Below are 20,243 nucleotides of genomic sequence, written 5' to 3'. Positions count from 1 at the left end.
AGCTAAAGTCTGACAGGATTTCTTGCATATGCTGTTCTTCTGAATTGCTTTCATATTTTCCCACAGGCATATCTATCAATCAGTCTCTAGCTGCACTACAGCACGAGAGGTTAAGCATCTTACACACGCAGCAGAGCTGTTTACCAGCGCTGCAACCAAACATGTTCTGTTTTGCATGAGATTTTGACTTTGATAAGCGTGGTTCGTACAGGCCAAAGAGTATGCTTATGCTTGTGCTGGCATTAAATGGCAAGCACCACCAAAGCAGAAACCTAGCTGAAAAAAAAGCATAAGAAAAGAGGGTGGGGGTATCAGATCAATCAGCTGGACAGCATTAAACAAGCAGCCAATATCCAAAGACAGTAAGAACAATGAATTGATAATTGTGCTACGATTAGAGCCTTCATGTTCGACGACACGGGCTACACTGCAAACAAGTCCTCAGAAATCTGCTAATCACTGAAAATGACTGGATTGGTTGTTTGCATGAGCTCTTAATACGAGTTTTAGCGACCTCTAGTGAGCGTGTGTGAGCTCATGTAAAATGAGCACTTATATCGCTACCCTTACACCTCTTTTGCGCGGACACAGTGTGGGTCCTGGTGCTGAGCCAGTTCTTCCTAGCTGCCTTTTGAGAACATATTATTACACCTCGTCGCTAGCAGAAGTTGGAGTCAATCACATCAGCCAAAAACTGCTTTCTTACAGCACTGAGCAGTCGCATCTTTTTGCCTACCAAATTTGTGGTGGAAGCTTTTGCTTTGAACAGATTCTAGACTGGGCCCCAACCATAGGTGAGTTGATTGGACATAGCGTTTTTAGTGGGAGAAATGTTTCTGTCGCACGACTGACAGGCGACCTGCCCATGATGTACTCGGTCAGATATCCCCGTGGCAGCTGGACTCAACCCTGAATTGGATACATGGAAGAAAATGGATGGATTCAAAGACTTTCTAAAGCTTTCTTACCATGGCTAATGCTCAAAAAGGGTTTACTTGAACCTAAAAAGTACTCAACAAGTGAAAATTCCTCACCACACTCCATCTTCTGTCTCCCAGCAAAAAGTTGGGTGTGTTTGTACCCTGGCAATAAGTCAATTCAAAAACAAGCAGTAACACAGGAATGTGCATAATGATTAATGACTAATCCTAAAATAAACCCAATTGTAAATGTGACTGTATGGGAACAAGTTCAGGGTTTATGTGTGCTTGGCATACCAGTTTGAGTACTGTAATTTTTAGGTGTCATAGTGTAGTTCAGTCTTACATTTACATGTTTGCATCCTTTATATGGCTTTATTAGAGAGCAAATTTGCATAATGAAGAAAGAGGAAAATATTGTGGAGCATATGCTGGCCATTTGTTAAACTGAACAGTGATCAAAAATTCAAAGCGGAGCTGCAACATAGTTTCACATATGCAACATGTCTGCCCTCTCCTTGTTTTAGGCTGCTGAATCACTGATGAGGCATTTAGAACATGTGGCGTGTTTTGCTTTTATTCCGAGGTCGCACCGGATCAAGTAAAATGAAAACAGAGGCGTAAAGTTTAAATCTCTTTTTGTTTAAATCTCATCAAGGACGAGCGCCGGCACCGCTGGCTGACGCGGTTCATCTGGCTACATTTGTTGTGTCTGTGAGAGTTTGTGAACATGCACACTCAGTCAGAGAGAGAGGGGCAATTAGATACAGACACTCTGATAATGAGATAAGCACACACACACACGCGCGAGCACTAATCAGCCATTTTATTACATAGGCACATTAACGTAAACAGCCCGACCCAGCAGACAGAGGACTACAAAGTGGTGACTCAGTATGTGAAGAATGTACAGAAGGTCTTTCAGTCATGATTCAACCAAACAGCAAACCAGATCCAACAACTTAGAAACAGCTGCTTTAGGAATTTTTTTTTATGCACTGCAGAGCGACCCTCTAATTTTTATATGCAAGACCCTATTCATGGAAGTCCTGTTAACACAGTAATTGAGAGTAGCAAATAAATGCCAATCAAGGTCTCGTTCTAGTTGAGCTGGCAGAAAGGAGAGCTCAGATGAAAAAATGCTAACAGAGGAGACGGACTAAAGCTATATCCAGTCTGATATGTTTTTATTTTAAAGTCGTTTTTAAAGTGGAAGTGATCCCTGCTCATTGGAGCATTTCCAAAATGATTTCTACCTTTACTGACACGTCTGTTTAAAAATATTACACTGACCATTCAGTGGGCACAGGTGCTGATGTAAACAGGAAGCAGATGGTGGGTTTGCTTGGAGAAAATATAACAGAGGAAGAAGAGAAATGGCTAAAAGAAGAAAGATTCCTTTGCCTGGACCATTGGTCTCAGGATTTGCAGCTGAGTGTGAAGCAGCTGGGATGAGAATTAGCAAGTCTGAGGCCACAGTTCTCAGTGGGGAAAAGGATGGAGAGCCCACACTGGGTCAAGAAGGAGTCACCGCCCCAATGGGAGGACTTCAAGTTTCTCAGAGTTCTTGTTCACAAGTGAGGGGAGAAAAAAAGAGCGAGACGAGCAGATTGTGTGGTACACGGAGGAGAGACGAGAGGCCTGAGCGTGAAGATGTTCATTTACTCCCTAATCTACTACTCCTAACCTTACCTGTGCTCACAAAATCTTGGTAGTGACCAAAAGAATGACATCGGGGACAGAAGTGGAGGAAACTAACTTCCTGCAAAGGGTGTCCGGGCTCTCCCTTTGACATGGGGGGAAGACGATCAAGGTCACTTGCCTGCTTGTTTTTTTTGTGACTGTGCAGATTTGTTCACGGAGTTTCTCCACAAAAACTCTCAGCTATGTTTGTGACGCCTGTTATTTGGGCAGCTATTAAAAAACATTATCAAAATTAACTTAATTTTAATCATTTTTGGGGCACTGAAAAAAGTACTTCTACTACCTTTTCTGTGGATGGGTGCTTAGTTCTGATTTAAACTCATACCAAGTTTAACTCAGAATCTGTTGAGGGCCATCTTTCTGTCTTTGTCTCTGAAATGTAAGGCTGATAAGATTTCCCCAGTACAATAGAGGCTTCAGATCCTCCACAAAACATGATGAAATAAATTTGGCAAAACCAAACCACTGTAAACAGAGAGAGATGTAACTGATATTGGACCCCTAAAATCCAATCTGCAAGCAATAAAAGCCCTCAAAACTCCCGCTAAGTCGAAAGTGAGCCGGGAGTTCTGTTGCGGTCGATGAGGTTGGTCAGGATTTGTGGTCATCCTTCCATCCATTAGTCAACCATGTGTCTGTTCTCTCCTGCGTAACTCAGTGCAGCATTCAAGCAACCCGGATTGTGTTTGGCTGAAAGCCCCGGTGTAGAGGTGAGGGAGGGTGTGTGTGTGTGTGTTTCTCGATTGCTCCTGCTATCTCTCCACTCCCTCCGTCTTTATATTTCTAACTCACTAAGCTCCTGTCTCTCTTATTATGACAGCAGAGTGTTTTTATTGAGCGGACAGGAGGAACAGTGGTGCAATAATTGGAGATGGAGCAAGTTCTCGTGGTTTTAAAAGGGTGAGGAGAAAAAGACATCAAAACTGGCAGAGATGGGGTGAAGTGTGTGCTTTGGGAAAAAAGGGGCATCCAGAAAGGAGAAAACTAGCAGAGACCAGAGACCATGAAATGTCAAAGAAAATTCAAAGACTTATCCATTAATGTTGTAAAGTTGGTGGGTCCTCAGTTAAAGTTTTGCATTTGGCTCCAGTTAGTGTCATTACTAGCAGCATGAAGCCATAAATGGACACTACAAAGGTTGCACAAGTAGTCCAACTGCTCCAGGATGGCACATCAATATATGCTTATTGCCAAAACGTTTGCTGTGTTTCCCAGCACAGTCTCAAGGGCATGGAGGAGATTCCAGTCAGGTAGTTACTATAGAAGAGCTGGACAGGGCCATAGAAGGTCTTTAAGCCATCAGGACTGGTATCTGCTCCTTTGTGAAAGAAGGACCAGGATAAGCCCTACAAAATCACCTACAGCAGGTCACTGGTATGAATGTCTCTGTGCTCGCTGCCCGGCACCATGGAGCCAATTGCCATTGAATACCAGAACTGGGAGATCCACTACAAGCACACTGTGCTTTTTCCTGGAGGATGAAACATTTGATATCATCGACTGGCCCTCATGCTCACCTGACCTACATCCAATTGAACACCTGTGGGACATTATGTTTCTGCCAGGTTGCACCTCAGACTGTCAGGAGCTCAGTGATCCCCTGGTCCAGATCTGGGAGGAGATGGGACACCATGGACACCAAGGCCGTCTCATTAGGAGCATGTCCCGACGTTTGGATTCAGTCCTTTGTAGGCTGATATTTTTCATTGTGACATCCTTTCCTTACCCGGTCCATATCAGTATAAATATCCATCCCGATTGTTTTTATGTGTGTTTTTATGGTTTCATTGTAGGTGGTCCAAAAGATTTGTTTTAACTATCATATAATTTGGACTCCAGCGTTTTGCTCTATCTCCTGAGCCACAGCCGCCCCATAAAAATGAATTCATGAGTATGACCGTTAATACAATAAAGAGATTGTTTTGGTAAAATTGGCACGTTCCTAAGGATCCTATTAATTCAGAGAAATACCTTGTTGCTTTGTCTGAGGAAAAAGTAAGCTGCAGAATTCTCTGTCAGATGACGATAAACCTTTCCACATGTTTTTTATTTCAGTTCGGAGTCAGTGTGATATCTCCCAAGGTAAACACGATACTGTGTTTGCCTTAGGCGGTGGCCATCATATATGTTTTCTCACTTTGATACACGGTCCTCGTACAGACAAGAAATCAAGCACCAACTGGCATGTAGAGTGTAAACACTAGACACTCACACCCTCCTTGATCCAGCTGAGGGCTAAGGTTGGTGCGGCGCTATTAGCTTTGGCTCCTGTTCCAAAGATAAACACGCAGCACTGATAAGACCAGCTGGTTGGCTAGAGCGGATTGTAGCCCAGAGGGAAGAGAGGAGGAAAATCCCCTTGATGGAGAGCTAAAACCGCCTTTCAAAAATGAGGCGTATGAGCTGACAGAGAGCATGCATTTTGCTCGCATTCAGAAAACAGGTTACATCTTTTCTGGACACACGATCCTTCTTAAAAATGAGCATAAACCGTAGATCTTTATTACAGCTCAATTAATGGGCTACAACCCAAGCACGGACTCCACAAATGGCTCCAGTCTTTGAAAGTTAAAGGTTGAATAGAAATGAATTCAACCTTAATAGTAAAAAAAAAGATCACATCTTCAAAAATACTAGAAAAATTAAAGTGAAAACGAAAAGAGTAAAGAGCTGCAGTTAGCTGGAAGTAGACAATATGATCTGTTTTATTTCAATCGCAGCTCCATTTCACTTGATACTACTGTTAATACTCAGAGTACAACTCCAACAAAATTAAGCTCTCGTAGTTTGTAACGGCAGCTCTGAGGAAAGCATGACCATGGAAGTGTTCAGACTGCACAACAGTAATCTATTAATGCCAGAAATCTTAGAAAACTCTCAGAAAGGCAGAGCGTTAATCCTCTGGGATTAACCAGGTAATCTGAACCCCACAAATAAAACTTGACATCAAACACCCCACAACACCTACAGGGTCATGATTAGTGTTTAGTTACCTTCTAAAGGTGAGTGCCAGCTGATCTGAGGTCAGCAGTCAAAGGCTCAAAACAAAGCCACAGGTAGGTGTGAAGAGCTTTCTCTCTGTATCACATCAGAGTAAGGCTCGCAATTTTATTCAAACAAACGCAAATCAGTTGAGATCTGGCAGCCCTTTATTTTGAAGCTCTACCAGCTTCCGTCAGAGGGGCCCAACACCACCTCAGCTGTTGTTCTGTTAAATAAACTCAATGATAGCCAAAGTTTCGGAGGACACCGGTGATTAAGGATAATAAACGTGAACGCTGCTGAAACAATGTTTGATGCAAGACTGGTCATCTCAGGAGCACTTTGACTCTTACTAACTCAATGTAACAGAGGAACACGCCTTTAAATGGAAGCACCTTACAAAACAGAGATATTCATCAGTGACAGACCGAACTAAAAATAAATAAATTTACTGTACTTTTAAAACAAATAAGATGATGACTTATGTAGTTAAGGTAATCTTTTATTCTTACACGGTACATAGAGCTCAACTGCAGCACTGCAGAAAAACATATTATGTATAGTTTCTTTCAAAGAGTCTTAACTGGAAATATGTTAAGGCCTCCAATGCTATGAAACACATTTTTTCTTTGCCTAATTTCTTAGTTTTTTGCATATTTGTCACACTTTAAGGTTTCAGATCACCAAACAACTTTTTATATTTGGTAAAACTAACCTGAAAAAATACAAAATGCAGTTAAATCAAAAAATTACTTAAATAGATCAAGTGAAGTAGGCTAAAAGGTGTCAAAAAGCAAAAGATCATGCCAGGATAAAAAAAAAGCCAAGAACAGGTGAGAAACAAAGTCATTGACAACTACGAGTCTGATAACGGTTACAAAGCCGCCTAAGCACAGTGAGAGACACTATATGCCCACATGGAGGAAACTTGGAATAGTCACGAACTTCCCCAGGAATGGATAGGCTACCAAAATTACTCCAAGAACACATCAATGACAACATCTCAAGAACTGCAGGCCTGTCTTGCCCCAGGTAAGGTCAGAGTTCATGATTCGACAATAACAAAGAGGCTGGTAAATAATGGCGTCTATGGGAGTTGAAGGAGCAAAGCACTGCTGACCAAAAAGAGCACAAAGGTTGTTCTCACATTTACCAAAAAAACTTCTCAACAATCTACAAGACCTTCGGGAAAATATTCTGTGGACCGATGAGACAAAAGCTGAACTTTTTGGAAGCTTTGAGTCACGTTACATCTAAAATAAAACTATTTCATAAAAAGACCATCAGACAACACTAATACATGGTGGTGGTAGTGTGATGCTTCAGGACCTGAACGAACTGTTGTAATTGATGGAAGCATGAATTCTGCTCTCTACCAGACTATCCTGAAGGACAACGTCCGACCATCAGTTTGTGACCTGAAGCTCAAGCTCACTTGGGTTATCAAGCAGGACACTAATCCAAAAAACACCAGCAAATCCACATTTGACAGGCTAAAAAATACCCAAAATGACAGTTTTGGAGTGGCCTAGCTGAAGTATGGCCTTAAATCCAATTGACATGCTTTGACATGACCTTAAACATATACATGCTTAAAAATCTCCAATATGGTTGAATTAAAACAATTCTGCAAATAAGAGTTGTCCAAAATTTCTCCACAGCAATGTGAAAGACTCATTGCTAGTTATTACAAATGCTTGATTGCAGTTCTTGCTACCAAATGTGGCACAACCAGTTATTCGATTTAGGGAATAGTTATTTTTTAACCCGGGGCCAGGTAGGTTTAGCTAGTTTTTTAAATGAAAACACCATTTAAAAAAGGATTTTGTAATTTTTTGGGTTATCTTTATTTAATATTAAAATGTGTTTGATGATCTTAAACATGTAAGTGTGAGAAATATGCAAAAAACAAAGAAATCAAGAAAGGGGGGAAATACTCTTTTCACAGATCTCTATAAATTTGAGGACATTTGGTAGTGAAATGTGCAAAAAACATCACATCCTGAGTTTTTAGATAAATCACTCTATCAGATGTTGGATGCAGAAAGACAGATAAAGACTTATTTTTGAAGTTACGTTGCAATCCGTTCTGATCAGTCCTGCCAGTCTCCTCTCTGAATTGTAGAAAAATACTAGCTGGGTTAAAATGTTATCCTGCATGTGTGTGTAGCCTGAGGGCTAACAGTGAGAAACAGATAACAGCGCCATTAGCACTGGCTGACTGCCGGTTTGTTATCTTCATTAAGACTGAAGAGACGTTTACTGCACTTGTTTGCTGGCATTATTCTTTTTTTTTTCACACTCCCTTCCTCTCTTAGCTTCACCATCAGCCATCAGCTAGCATGTTAAATTGCCACGGCCTATCAGTGTTCAGCAAGAGGGAGAGGAGGGCTGACAGCTACTCTGACACAGTCCGTCTGATTTGAGACTCATAATCTCCCCTAAATGATCCTTCTCTATTTTTCCTTCTCAGTTCTGTTGTCCACTCGATGTGATTTGGAAACAACAACAGAAACAACTCGGCACGCAGAATATTAAGTGGGTTAGCAGTTGGCATCCAAATAAAACAGCATGAATATATAATGTAACTGATGTGGGATTTTTGACTCATAGAGGCTCGTTTTGATGCTGCAGATGAGTTTGCTCTGAGATGCAGCAGTGGTAAAAGAGAAGAAGGCATGAATAGTAAACAAGTCAATCCAACGACCTGCACAAAGCTATGTTAGCAGCACTAAGCTGTCAGGATCCATGCTGCTCAGCTTGACTCATGCACTCTAACCCAGCCTGTCAGCCTGTTCTGAGTATTCAGCACTTTTTCCTCTGACCTTTCACATTAATAGATGTGCATGCTACCCTAGCCCAACTGCATAATTACAGCTGCTTTCACAGTAGTGTCACAGGAGCACTACGCACGCTCACCAGAGGAATACAACCGGCATGATTAAGGCTGATGATATATGAGAGGAGACCACATGAAGAACTAAAGAGTTTCCCATGATCATGTTTTCAATAAAAATTATCAAGTTATCAACAAAAATCAATGAACCAGCCTTAGTTGTCATGTCCAGAATGTTCTGTAGATGACTACTTAGCAGCTGATGCTTCCTAGCATCTGTCCAGATCTCAGCTTTTGATGCAGTTGCCCTTGGTGTATCAGGATCGGCCTTAGAGTGGTTCTCTTCATACCCTATCTGACAGATCTTTTTTTGTGGCTAGTTTTAAGTACAGATCTCCCCCTCCAGTTCATGTTGGTGTACCCCTTGGTTCTGTTTTGGAGCCTCTGCTGTTTTTATTGTAATCGCTCCCCCAGGACACAGACTGTTAACCTGTAAGGATCTCCTATCACTACTATGCAGATGATATTCACTTGTACGCCTAATTTCACCCAAATGAAATGCTTAAACTCCACAGTTTATGAAAGAGCCTAGACACTGTTAAACAGTAGATGGCAGACAGTTTTCTTCAACTAAACCGAGACAAAACTGAAATAATTATCTTTGTGCCAGAAAAATGCACATCTGGGATAAAGGAGACACTTATACCTCTTAGTGCTGCTGCCAGGCTTCTCACAAAAAACAACACAATGGGACTCAAATGGGACTCCAATCCTGATGCAGCTACACTGGGCTCCGGTTTATTTCAGAGTGGAATTTAAGATTCTTTTATTGACTTGGAGAGCTTTTCACAGACAGGCACCAGGTTATATCAGAGGGCTACTGCATCCATATGTCCCTGGCAGGTCCCTGAAGTCCTATGACCAGGGCCTGCTGATGGTCCCCCGCACTAAGCTGAAAACAAAATGAGACAGAGCCTTCTGTTCAGTGGCCCCCAGACTCTGGAAATCTGTTCCTTTGGATTTGACACTGGTGGACTCTGTGGTCTCTTATGAAAACCAGTTAAAAACATATCTTTTTAAATGTGCTTTGTTTTGTTTTTTATGCATTGTTGGATCTTGTAAAGCATTTTGTGATTTTATATCTTGAAAGGTGCTATATAAATAAAGCTTTACTTACTTGCTGTTTGACTGTAAATGAAGTAGACTTTGACACATGTACTGACACATCTGACTTAAAAGGAACCTGCACTGATTTTGCACATCAAAGCACTTTTCTTCTAGCACCTCTTTAACATACTGCGTTCAGAGGTTCAACTAAAGAGGAAGCCATGCGTCACACATCAGAAAAAATTACTAATGTCCCTTCACCTCACCGCTTTGAGTGTGTGCATATGCAGACGTCGAGAAGCAGATCCTGTTTGAATGTTTGCACGTAGTTCCAGCTACACACAAAATGCAATGACGTGTTATCAGCGGCTGCACAATGATTATTGTGTGGAGGAAAGAAAAGGAAAGGAAAAACAGTAACATTACCCTACCTGCTCCAGTTTGAAGATGTGTTGGTTGAAATAGTGCTGAAGTCGTTCGTTGGCGAAGTTGATACAGAACTGTTCAAAACTGTTGTTCTCATAATCCTCAAAGCCAAAGATGTCCAGCACTCCTATAGACAGGATCTGGTGGAACAGGCAGACAGCATACCTCAGATTTCTTTAATCAGCGTGATTTCTTTTTAAAGGAAGACTCTTCCTTTTGAAACACTGTAAACACGAGTAGAAATGCATGATGCTTTGACCAACAGCATCTTTATTTAGAGATGTTTCCCTTTACGTCCCACTTGCTCCAGCCTCTCACTTGCCCCCCGGGTGTCAGTAAGATTCATGTCATCATGCATCATTAATATGCACCATCTAAAGAAGGCATTCACTCAGAGAAGGCCTTTAATTATGAAATGGACTGTAAAAGCTGCTTCTCATTTAATTGAATGTTATTCAGCAGCGTTTTATTTCCCTCTGAAGGCTCATTTTTTATAGTTTGGCATAAAAAACATACAAGAGCACATGGCATATATATATAATCTGGTATCTGAACATAAGAACAATGACCTTGATGGAAATTGCACCCTCATCGACCCCTGACAAACACACAGACAGATGATGTCAGTGCCAAGGGAGGCACTCACACGCACTCCTGTTTTCACCATTTCAGAGGACGCTGCATTGACTTACATTCATTTCCTGCAGGCTAAAGCACTGCTCATCAATACTCGAACCTTAAACTAAGTCCTCAGCCTAAAATCAAATGATTTACATCCTGTGGACTGTTTTTCCCCACAGAAAGGGGCAAATTCCCACAATGTGACTGTGTAAATAGATTTATGTCCCCACGATATGAATAAGACAAGTACACACATCCACGCACACACAGGCACAGTGCTGGGACATCAGAGGACCATGGGGGGTAAACCGAGCTGAAGGGAACTTGATGCCATCTGCCCAAATGTTCCTAGCACACACACTCACACACACACACACACACACACACACAACGATCTGTTTTCCAATTCCTTCGATGCACCCACTGGGTTTGGCTTGCCAGCTGCCAACACACACACACACACACACACACACACACACACACACACACACACACACACACACACACACACACACACACACACACATCACACCCTCTGCCTCTAGGAATAAAACAAAAGGCAACAGAAATAGAAGAAAGAACAACATGGCCAATATTTACTCAGTGTAACGGTATAATCATTTAATAATAATATTAATAATGATGATAATAATATTTGTCTAACAATAGTACTAAAATCAGGTTTAATTACTACAGTTCATAACAGCTCTGTTCCATTTAAGGGTATGAGCCGGTGGTGTAACCTAACTAATATTATTAATGACAATATTTGAAGGATATTTCTAATATGAAATTTGAGGGAGATCATTTTATTTGGACACTTGGACACTTGGACACACACACACACACACACACACACACACACACACACACACACACACACACACACACACACACACACACAGGTGAGATCAAGATGGCAATAACTGGAGGAAAGGCGATCTAATCAGAGATATCAAGTCTATATTAGACCTGTAGACCTTGTTAAAGGTGTCTGACTCTGTGTTTGTGGAGTGTGTTTTCATTCCTACCTTTGAACTGTCCTCCAGGTCCTTGTTGTTCAGCAGGGCATGGTTGGTCCTGAACACAATCCAGTCAAACAGCGCGCTGTACAGTGACTTGGCCATGGAGTCCCTCACTGTGCCTGCCTACACACAAACAAACACACACACAGACAAACAACGTGATCAAAAACATATGGGTTTTGTAATCTGAAACAGAAGCTCTGTGGATGTTTACCGCTTTCACTCACAGTCTTGCTCAAGTAACTTTTTTAGCTTTTTTTTCACTTGTTCTGTTGTTACTGAGACTGGATCATTGTAATGTTAAATGTGTAAAGTGGGCAGAGAAAACATTCTAATAAAATCCTGCTGCAGCTGAAACATTTGATGGAAGACATTAAACAGACAGAAAAGCAATGGAGAAAAATGAATCAGTGGATGGTGTTTTAAATCAAAAACTGCTCATAATTTGGCGATGGCTGCAACAAAAACCTCATCCAGATTTTTCTGAAAACAGCCAAACATTTATTCAAACATTAACTTTGATCTGCCTAAATACTCAAAGCACAGGAAAGAAGTTAGCCTGACTGCAAGAATAATCTACATACCAGAAGCTCCAAATTTAAATGACTGATGTTATGGTCTTCTTAGCTTAATCTCTATGCACACAAAAGTACTGAATATACACGCAAAGACATTTTATGTGTAAACTCGTTCAGCTGCTAGTTAATACAGATATCAATTCAGCCAGTGGACACGATCAAGACAACCTGCTGAAGTTCAAACTGAGCATTAGAACGGGGCAGAAAAGTCATTTAAGTACTTTTAATGTGGCATGGTTGTTGGTGCAACAACAAACATTTTCTGCTGCAACAGTGAGACGGTAGTGTCAGAATTTGTTGTGAACAGCATGAAAGCATGGATCTATCCTGCCTTGCATCATCAGGTCAGGCTGGTGCTGGTAGTGTAATTGTCTGGGGAATTTTTCCTGACCCTTAGTGCCAACTGAGCATCCTTTAAACATCACAGCCTACCTGAGTATATTTGATGCTCATGTCTGTTGCCGTATGAACAAAGTGTACCCAATCGTCTGGTGGGATAACACACCACGTCACAAAGCTCAAATCATCTTAAATTGGTTTCCTGAACATAAGAGTGAGTTCACGGTTTTAAAACAACTTCGCAGTCACCGGATTTCAATCCAACAGAGCATCTTTAGGATGTGGCAAAGCAGGAGATTCGCATCATGGATGTGCAGTCAAAAAATCTGCAGTAACCAGAGATCCAACATGGTACTACCAAATATAATGGACACTAAGTGTATATGATCACGATTTAGATGAGCAGGAAGGTAAGAGGTGACTGGCACTGTGTTTTTGCAATGCATTGCTAGTTTTTCTCTAGTTGCTAGCATTGATCCTAAGCATAATCAAAGTCAAAGTTAACTTTATTGTCATCCCTGCTATATACAGTACAGTATATAGAGAGACGAGACGACAAGGCTCCAGTTCCATTCAGTGCAAAAAAACAACAATAAATATAAGAAGAATAAGAATAAATATACACTTAAGACTGAGGTAAAGATAAAAGGAATAAATATACACTTTAAAATTTGGGTAAAAAGGATCAATAACAGTCTAAGTTTCCAATTTACAGTTGAATAATTTAAACTGACCTTGAAGTGGTTTAAAATGACCAGCGTAGCAGCTTTGCAGTTTACAGTATTGAGTGATTTAATGTTACAGACACGTGAGGATCAATCCTCTTATTTCAAACCTAAATTAATAACCTTTGTTCCATTAATGTATAACATGCTTATTTTATTTTTAGGCATCAAAAAATCAGGATGTATAATTACAGCAACAGGCAGCTGAAAAGAGCCAGCAGTCAACAATCAGCAGTTGCTTAAGGAAAAATAATCGAGCTACTTGCTTGAGTAAGTTACCATCAATGTTAACAGCCTATCAGTGGCTGTGCTACTGTAACTTAGAAAAGGCAATGTACCCGAGGCTCCTGTTATGAATAAACTGTTAGGCAGTATAACAACAGCCACTTTGTATTTAAAGGGCAAACAGAGCCCCTGTTTAAGTTCCCTGTCTGCTCAGAGTTAGTGGTCTTATGTTTTGTAGGCTCGCTGTGCACAGTGCTGTAATACTTTTGGAGTTTTCAGTCATGAGCCAGAGCCTTAAGTATCTCCAGACCTACAGATTAGTATTTGCACAACATTTTTTATAGTTCACTTTGTGATCCATTAAAAAAACCCAACCCACTGTGCCTCAATGAGCAAAACAGCAACTATTCTTTCTCTTTAGAGACGATGAAAATCATGCTAAGCTAACATAAGCAGACCTGACTTGGACACCAGAGCATGTTCTCTGTCACGAATAAGTGTTATGATTGAACAGGGAGTGTAATGACACAAAGGAAATCTGCTTCAGCTAGGCCAAATATTTTTATGCCAGTAACCCCAAAATATTTGTGCAATACCCCAATCCGAAAAGGCTGCTAAGTGTGATCCAATCAGAGAGGATTTCATCTAAAGGACAATCAAAAAGAATCACAGAATCAGTTGTGTTGTTGTAAATAACTCTCTCATCTTGATGTAGGTTTATCCCTCACAGAGCCTTAAGTCATGTGACTATCGAAAAGCCCTATGGCAAATTCAAGTCAGTCAACTTCACAATTCAATATATATAATGCCTAAAAAAAGTTGCCTCAAGGTACTTTATATTGTAAGGTAAAGACCCTACATTAATTAAGAGAAAACCCCAACAATCAGAAGACCCCCTATGGGCAGGCACTTAGTGACAGTGGTAAGGAAAACCTCCCTTTTAACAGGAAGAAACCTTCAGCAGAACCAGTTATTCTTATACAGTCCTTTTCTACTCTCGTTTATAAAGTGATGGATACAACATGTTTAAGTGCTTTCTATGTAACATTCATACACAGTCATGCTCCAGTGGATGCATCGGAGAGCAGCCCAAATATCCTTGGGCAAGATAGTAACCCCAAATATTCCTGGCAGGCAGACTGGAATGATCGAACCACCAACCTTGTGATCAGTAGATGATCTGCTCTACCTCCTGAGCTACAGTCACTCTGTTGGGGTGTCCAGGTGATGACAATACCCCATCAGTCTTTTACAGCTAAGGGTTAAAAATCCCTTCAACCTACATTGTTGTCAGTGCGCCCCAGGGCGGCTGTGGCTACAATGTAGCTTGCCATCACTAGTGTGTGAATGTGTGTGTGAATGGGTGGATGACTGAACGTATAAATACGAATACAGGCCATTTACCATTTTTTTTTATGGGATGCACTAATACCAGGCTAGCTAAGCATTTATTGAGATAAAAACTAGATTCTGGCAGATAGACCAGCAGGGCAGCAGGATCTGGACACTCAGTATTCCTACACATGCAGTTTTAGTCCTATAACAGTTATATGCAGAATGTGGATAAATCAGAAAGCTACCAGTATTGTTAGCTAACTATAGCAGTTTGCTACCTAGCAATTAGGAGCACGGCGATCAACTGTCTTCAGAATATCAATGACATTCACTGCCTTCGAGCAGCAAGAAGTAAAATAACTGCTGGTGCAGGCTCACAAGTTAAGCCTTTCTCAGCTTTGAGGGGAGCAGTTGAAATGACTTCCTATGAGAGTAAAGGTTACTACTGAATACCATGAGGGAGGTGTCAAAAACATTTAGAGGGTTAGCTAGGTGTTCTTCCAAAGGAGGGCATGTTTTTCTCAGCAAGGGTGTTGGTCTCCGAGTATGTCTTTTTGCTTTGCTGCTATGTTAGTGTTCTCCTCTCAGATCATACACTTATTGTTGATATCTGTGGGCTAGCTGAAACCATAAGAGGTGATAGTTTCTACGAAAAGTTTTTTGGGCCTTTTCTAACAACTATTTTAATAACTGCAGAGGCCGAGCACACCAACGCAGATGCACGAAGGACTGAAAGTCTTGCAGCAAAGCACTATGATGAAGCAAAAACGTGCATTTTTAAAAGCTGCCTCCTCTCTTTTACATTATTGATTGCTTGTGATATATTTTTAGCAGGCAGGCCTGTGACGTCTCTGTGCCCACAGACTTATGTAAGATTGACATGAATAATACAAAAAGAATCAGTTGGGATTGGCAGATCTGAAGTGAACATTTGACATGCCCACTGAGCACGTGTCGTCTCTGTATTTTGCCATGTCACTTAATTATTCATAAAAATGGGACAAGTTAGGAACTAGAAGGGAACATGACTGGAAGCAAATGCGTAGAAAATGTTTCACTCAATGCCCACCTAAGCAACAGATGAAATAATTAGCAGGACTTTATCGGAGGCTTTTGTAAAGTGCAGCAATACGGACTGTTAAACTGGGTCTTAGCTGGTGTTTCTGATTATAAAGCCCTGGAAGGGGAACTTGTTGTTTTCTCTGTCTCCATCTCTTTCTCTCGTTCCTCCTCCTTGAAAAACCACAGGAGGCGTGAAACACCAGCATGAGCTCACACTGCACGTGGCCTGCTAGCTTCCTCGCTGCAGGATGTTTTACTAGGTATTTCACCACAATATGCCAGTGTGCATATGTTTTTCATTTGCATTTATGTACTTGTTATCTGTGTCAGTGCCCATATATGTATGTTTACTGGGTGTTTGTGATGCATTTTACAATCCATCACCAATAGGGGAGTGGTTTTATACTTCTCATCATCATATAGCTTAAAACTATCATAAAGTGACGCTTCATATATGAATGGAAGCCATTTGAATGAGGGTTTGATGATTCCCCACCATCAACGCCTGATCCCCGCACATACACTTCCCTTTACATATGTCTGTCTTTCAAACAGGAAGAAGGAAATGGTAGAGTCAAATAATCTGTAGCCACATCAAAATTGTCAAACCGCTTGCCTTATCGTGACCAGCATGGACCCGCGCGTGCTTACAGACACACACACATGCATACAATCAAGATCTCACACACGTACTAGAGATGGACCGATCCGATATTACGTATCGGTATCGGTCTGATACTGACGTAAATTACTGGATCGGATATCGGAGAGAAATAAAAAATGTAATCCGATCCATTAAATATCAAAAAAGCACCTCACAAAACTTGCGACACGGCGTAACTCGGCTCATAACCGTAGCACGTCGGAGCAGTGTGGTCACGTGATAGAGCGGCTGTGTGTATTTGTAGCCTCGCTACCAAACCAGCATTTCATCTCCGAGGAAGTTATCCCAGAGAGAAGTAAAGCAAGTGTGTAAGTTCATCTCTGAATGTTTGTAAAGAAGCATTCCCGTGTTAAGTTTAACAACGGATATATGGAGCGACTGCCTCTCTCTCTCTCTCCTGCTGCTACTACAATCATGAAACTGATTAATGATCAGCTGATCGGCTTTTCTGTTGTGAGTCCGTCTCTCTTCTTTGTTTTTGGCCCACTTTGCACCAGAAAGAGGAAACCAGCGGCTGAACAACAGCAGCACGTTTAAGCTTTATAAGCTGTTGTTAGACTTTATTTAATATTACTTTCTACACCAGGATCTTTTTCTATGTAGCTGACGGCTGTAACTGTGCAGGGGCGGATCTAGCAAAGTTTAGCCAGGGGGGCCGATAGCGCATGAACAGGGAAAAGGGGGCAAAAAGACATACTTTTCTTTCTTATTCTCATTTAAAATGTCTAGCTTTTAATAAATAATTATCTGAATCTTACTCCCAAAGTTTTAATCTGATGTAAAATGTATAGAAGTCCATTACTGTATATAGTAACTGTTAAGTCTAATATACCCTAGTAAGCTATAGTACTTTTTCCTTTGGGAAGATACCATCTGTGCAGTCTGCAATTCTGTTGAAGAAAGATGTTGAATCTATTTAATTATTCTTGAAAAATAATTTAATTCTGTGCAATTTTTTTCCAACCTGCATCAAATTAAAGTTGATTATGTCGATTAAGCATCATGAGGTGGAGGGTGGTTCCCTATTTTTTTTGCTGGGAGTTTGCAACCCTATTAGTTAGGTTGCTTAATATTTCTGCTAAGTACTCTTTAAAATACCAGAGTAGGGAGGATGGTGCAGGTTTAAGTTTATTAGATTGATCAGTGTTGCTGAACTATGAAATATTTTGGGTGCAGTGTATTTTTCACATACAAGTATAACAGAATAGCTTTAGTGTTGTTGTTTATTTAAACTTGAGTATGAACTTATACAAAATGCAGCAAGATATTAAAAAAACAGTTTTATTGATTAAAAAACACACTATATCGGATTCATATTGGTATCGGCAGATATCCAAATTTATGATATCGGTATCGGACATAAAAAAGTGGTATCGTGCCATCTCTAACACGTACACACTCGCTTCTCCAGGTCTGAGTCTGAAACCCAGACTAAATCACACAGGGGTCAGAGTTATGCGCATCCAGCTTGGATAACAAAGGATATCTATAATAACAGCTATTTAATAAAGTGATGCCAATCCATTAATTTTTTTCTGCTCATCCAACTGAGGGTCGTGATTGGGCTGGAGCCTTGATGTCAAACAAAATCTTTTTTCTTTATTTCTTTTGTTACAAAACAGTATTTTTGAGCAGCAGATGGCCTGTGTGCCTGAGATGGCCGTACCCCCTTTTTATGACATCACATTCTTGACCAACAACTCTTCTTTTTTCTTTACGTTTCACAACTTAAAAAACGTAAAAAATATCCTGCTTTCACTATTAGCTTATGTCTGACAGCTAATGTATATATAAAGATGGTTGAAATGTTACTGAGATACTGCTCAATGCAGGCTTCAAATTTCCACACCAAACTTGTGTGAGTTACCTTTTTGTGTGACTGGCTTTTAAACTATGTTTAAACTACGTACAAATAAGATAGTAAAAAAATCTGCAGCAGATTTCTGCTGAAAGAAATGTTCTACTTTCAGCAAAAGAATCTGAAAACAATCTGTCAAACTCTGAATATGCATGTTTAGTAACAATGTCCAAAACATATTTTTGAATGTGAAACTTTAACATTTAGTCTAGACATGATGAACAGTACTTGCACTATTTCTCTATTTGTGGCACAGCCAGCTTCAGTAGTAGGAGTAGTAAGTCATAGTAGTAGTAGTAAGTAACTTCTTGAGGAAGCTTGAATGACAGAACAATAGCTGCCAAGCACAATCTTCCTGCTTGAGCTGGGTTTTACTTTTACTCTCATTATTCCTCTATGATAAACCCCAAGAGCTACATGATTCAACCAGAGATCGTCCACTCAGGTTCGGGACTGTCTGCGATAAAGTTAGAAAACCAACATCTTCCAATCCGCAGCTTGCTGAGGTTCAGCAGGTCGAACACCTCATCCAAATTTCCCCACCTCCACTGCGGGTGGATGGGACAGCTGCCTAGCACATTTTCTCAACCTTTCTTATCCAAGCAGGAAGAAATCATTTCTGAGAAGAACCAGCAACATTTGCCAGGTTCTTTTTTCCACATTTCCTTTGTATAAAAACAGCCGTGTTATGGATTCCACAGGTGGCCTCGACTCGCTCCCACGACCCTCCGTCAGATTGGGGCAGGTTTTTACTTCTAATTTTACGTGGAGTGTGATTTTCTGGCATTATGCTTTTACTGATGCCGCAATGAGTGGACACGAAACTGGGGAAAGAGTGTGGGGGGATGACATGCGGGAAATGGCATGGCTTCTGGTATTTGATTTAGTTTAAAGGCTGAATTAAGGATCGCTGTTATAATGCTTATGGAGGATCCATTATACTTTTCCTTATTCTCTGTGACACATATACTCTTACAGCTGAGGATGCCCATCTTGAATGTGGCCAAACGTTCAAATAATGAGGACAAACAAACCCCATGAGCCAAAACCTCAGGGTTCAGACTCTAAACGCATTTTTTCAGACAGTTTTTTTCTGCTCTTGGCTCTGTGCGATACTAGAAGAGTAGATCTCCCTAATATGGTCATTCCCCTACAGAGGCCAGGCTGAAAAACACAGTGCATTTGCAGCAACATCCATGAAAAGCTAGCTAAAAGCTAAACTGAACTCTTTACCTCCTGAAAGGCTACGAGGAGTAACCCTTGAAACACTTTTTCTGAACTGAGTGGTTTCTGTCGTATTAGACCTGCTTATAGAACAGAGGTTAGTGAGGGTGGTCTCTGCCTGTGCAGCTACCCCTGGAAAAACCAAGAAACTATTCTAATGGTCGTCGAGCCACGTCTTTATTGACATAAACTGAGGTGTCAAAACTCCTCAGAGGAGATCTTTAAACGTCGTCTTTATGGGGGAAAGAGTTAAAGCTAGCATGAAGTCCACCAGTTTGCCCAAACTTGTGCCTTATTTATATATGTATCCTTGAAATGTTAATCTAATGTTAAATGTTAATTTCATCATTATGAAGCATTTTAATATTGTTTTAAAAAAATATTTTTAATAAAATATGTTTGCGGTCTACATATATAGTGCGAAGTAGTAATCATTATCTGTTATGTGCTGCTACTTGATAGATAAGTCAGAGGGCCTGGTGGCGCCAGTGTCCGGCAGCCTCACCTCTGTCAGTGCGCCCCAGGGTGGCTGTGGCTACAATGTAGCTTGCCATCACCAGTGTGTGAATGTGTGTGTGAATGGGTGGATGACTGGACATGTAAAGCGCTTTG

At 40.8% G+C, this 20,243-nt stretch overlaps 1 protein-coding gene across 12 annotated transcripts in view; it reads right to left on the bottom strand.

The window, feature by feature from the left end:
- Positions 1-20,243, bottom strand: part of LOC146383002 (unconventional myosin-IXAa-like) — a 151,964-nt gene that overhangs the window by 31,944 nt on the left and 99,777 nt on the right. For all 12 annotated transcript variants that reach the window (XM_084934072.1, XM_084934064.1, XM_084934065.1 and 9 more), the window contains 2 exons: positions 11,628-11,744; positions 9,981-10,115 (listed from right to left, as the gene is read on the bottom strand). In XM_084934072.1, coding sequence (XP_084790198.1) covers positions 9,981-10,115; positions 11,628-11,744 — 252 coding nt within the window. The remainder of the gene's footprint in view (positions 1-9,980; positions 10,116-11,627; positions 11,745-20,243) is intronic.

The sequence above is a fragment of the Perissodus microlepis genome, chromosome 7 (assembly GCF_051167445.1).
Source record: "Perissodus microlepis isolate ML-2025 ecotype Zambia chromosome 7, ASM5116744v1, whole genome shotgun sequence".
Classification (NCBI taxonomy): Eukaryota; Metazoa; Chordata; class Actinopteri; order Cichliformes; family Cichlidae; genus Perissodus; species Perissodus microlepis.
The sequence above is the reverse complement of the archived record's forward strand: the minus strand, read 5'-3'. Positions and strand labels throughout refer to the sequence as shown.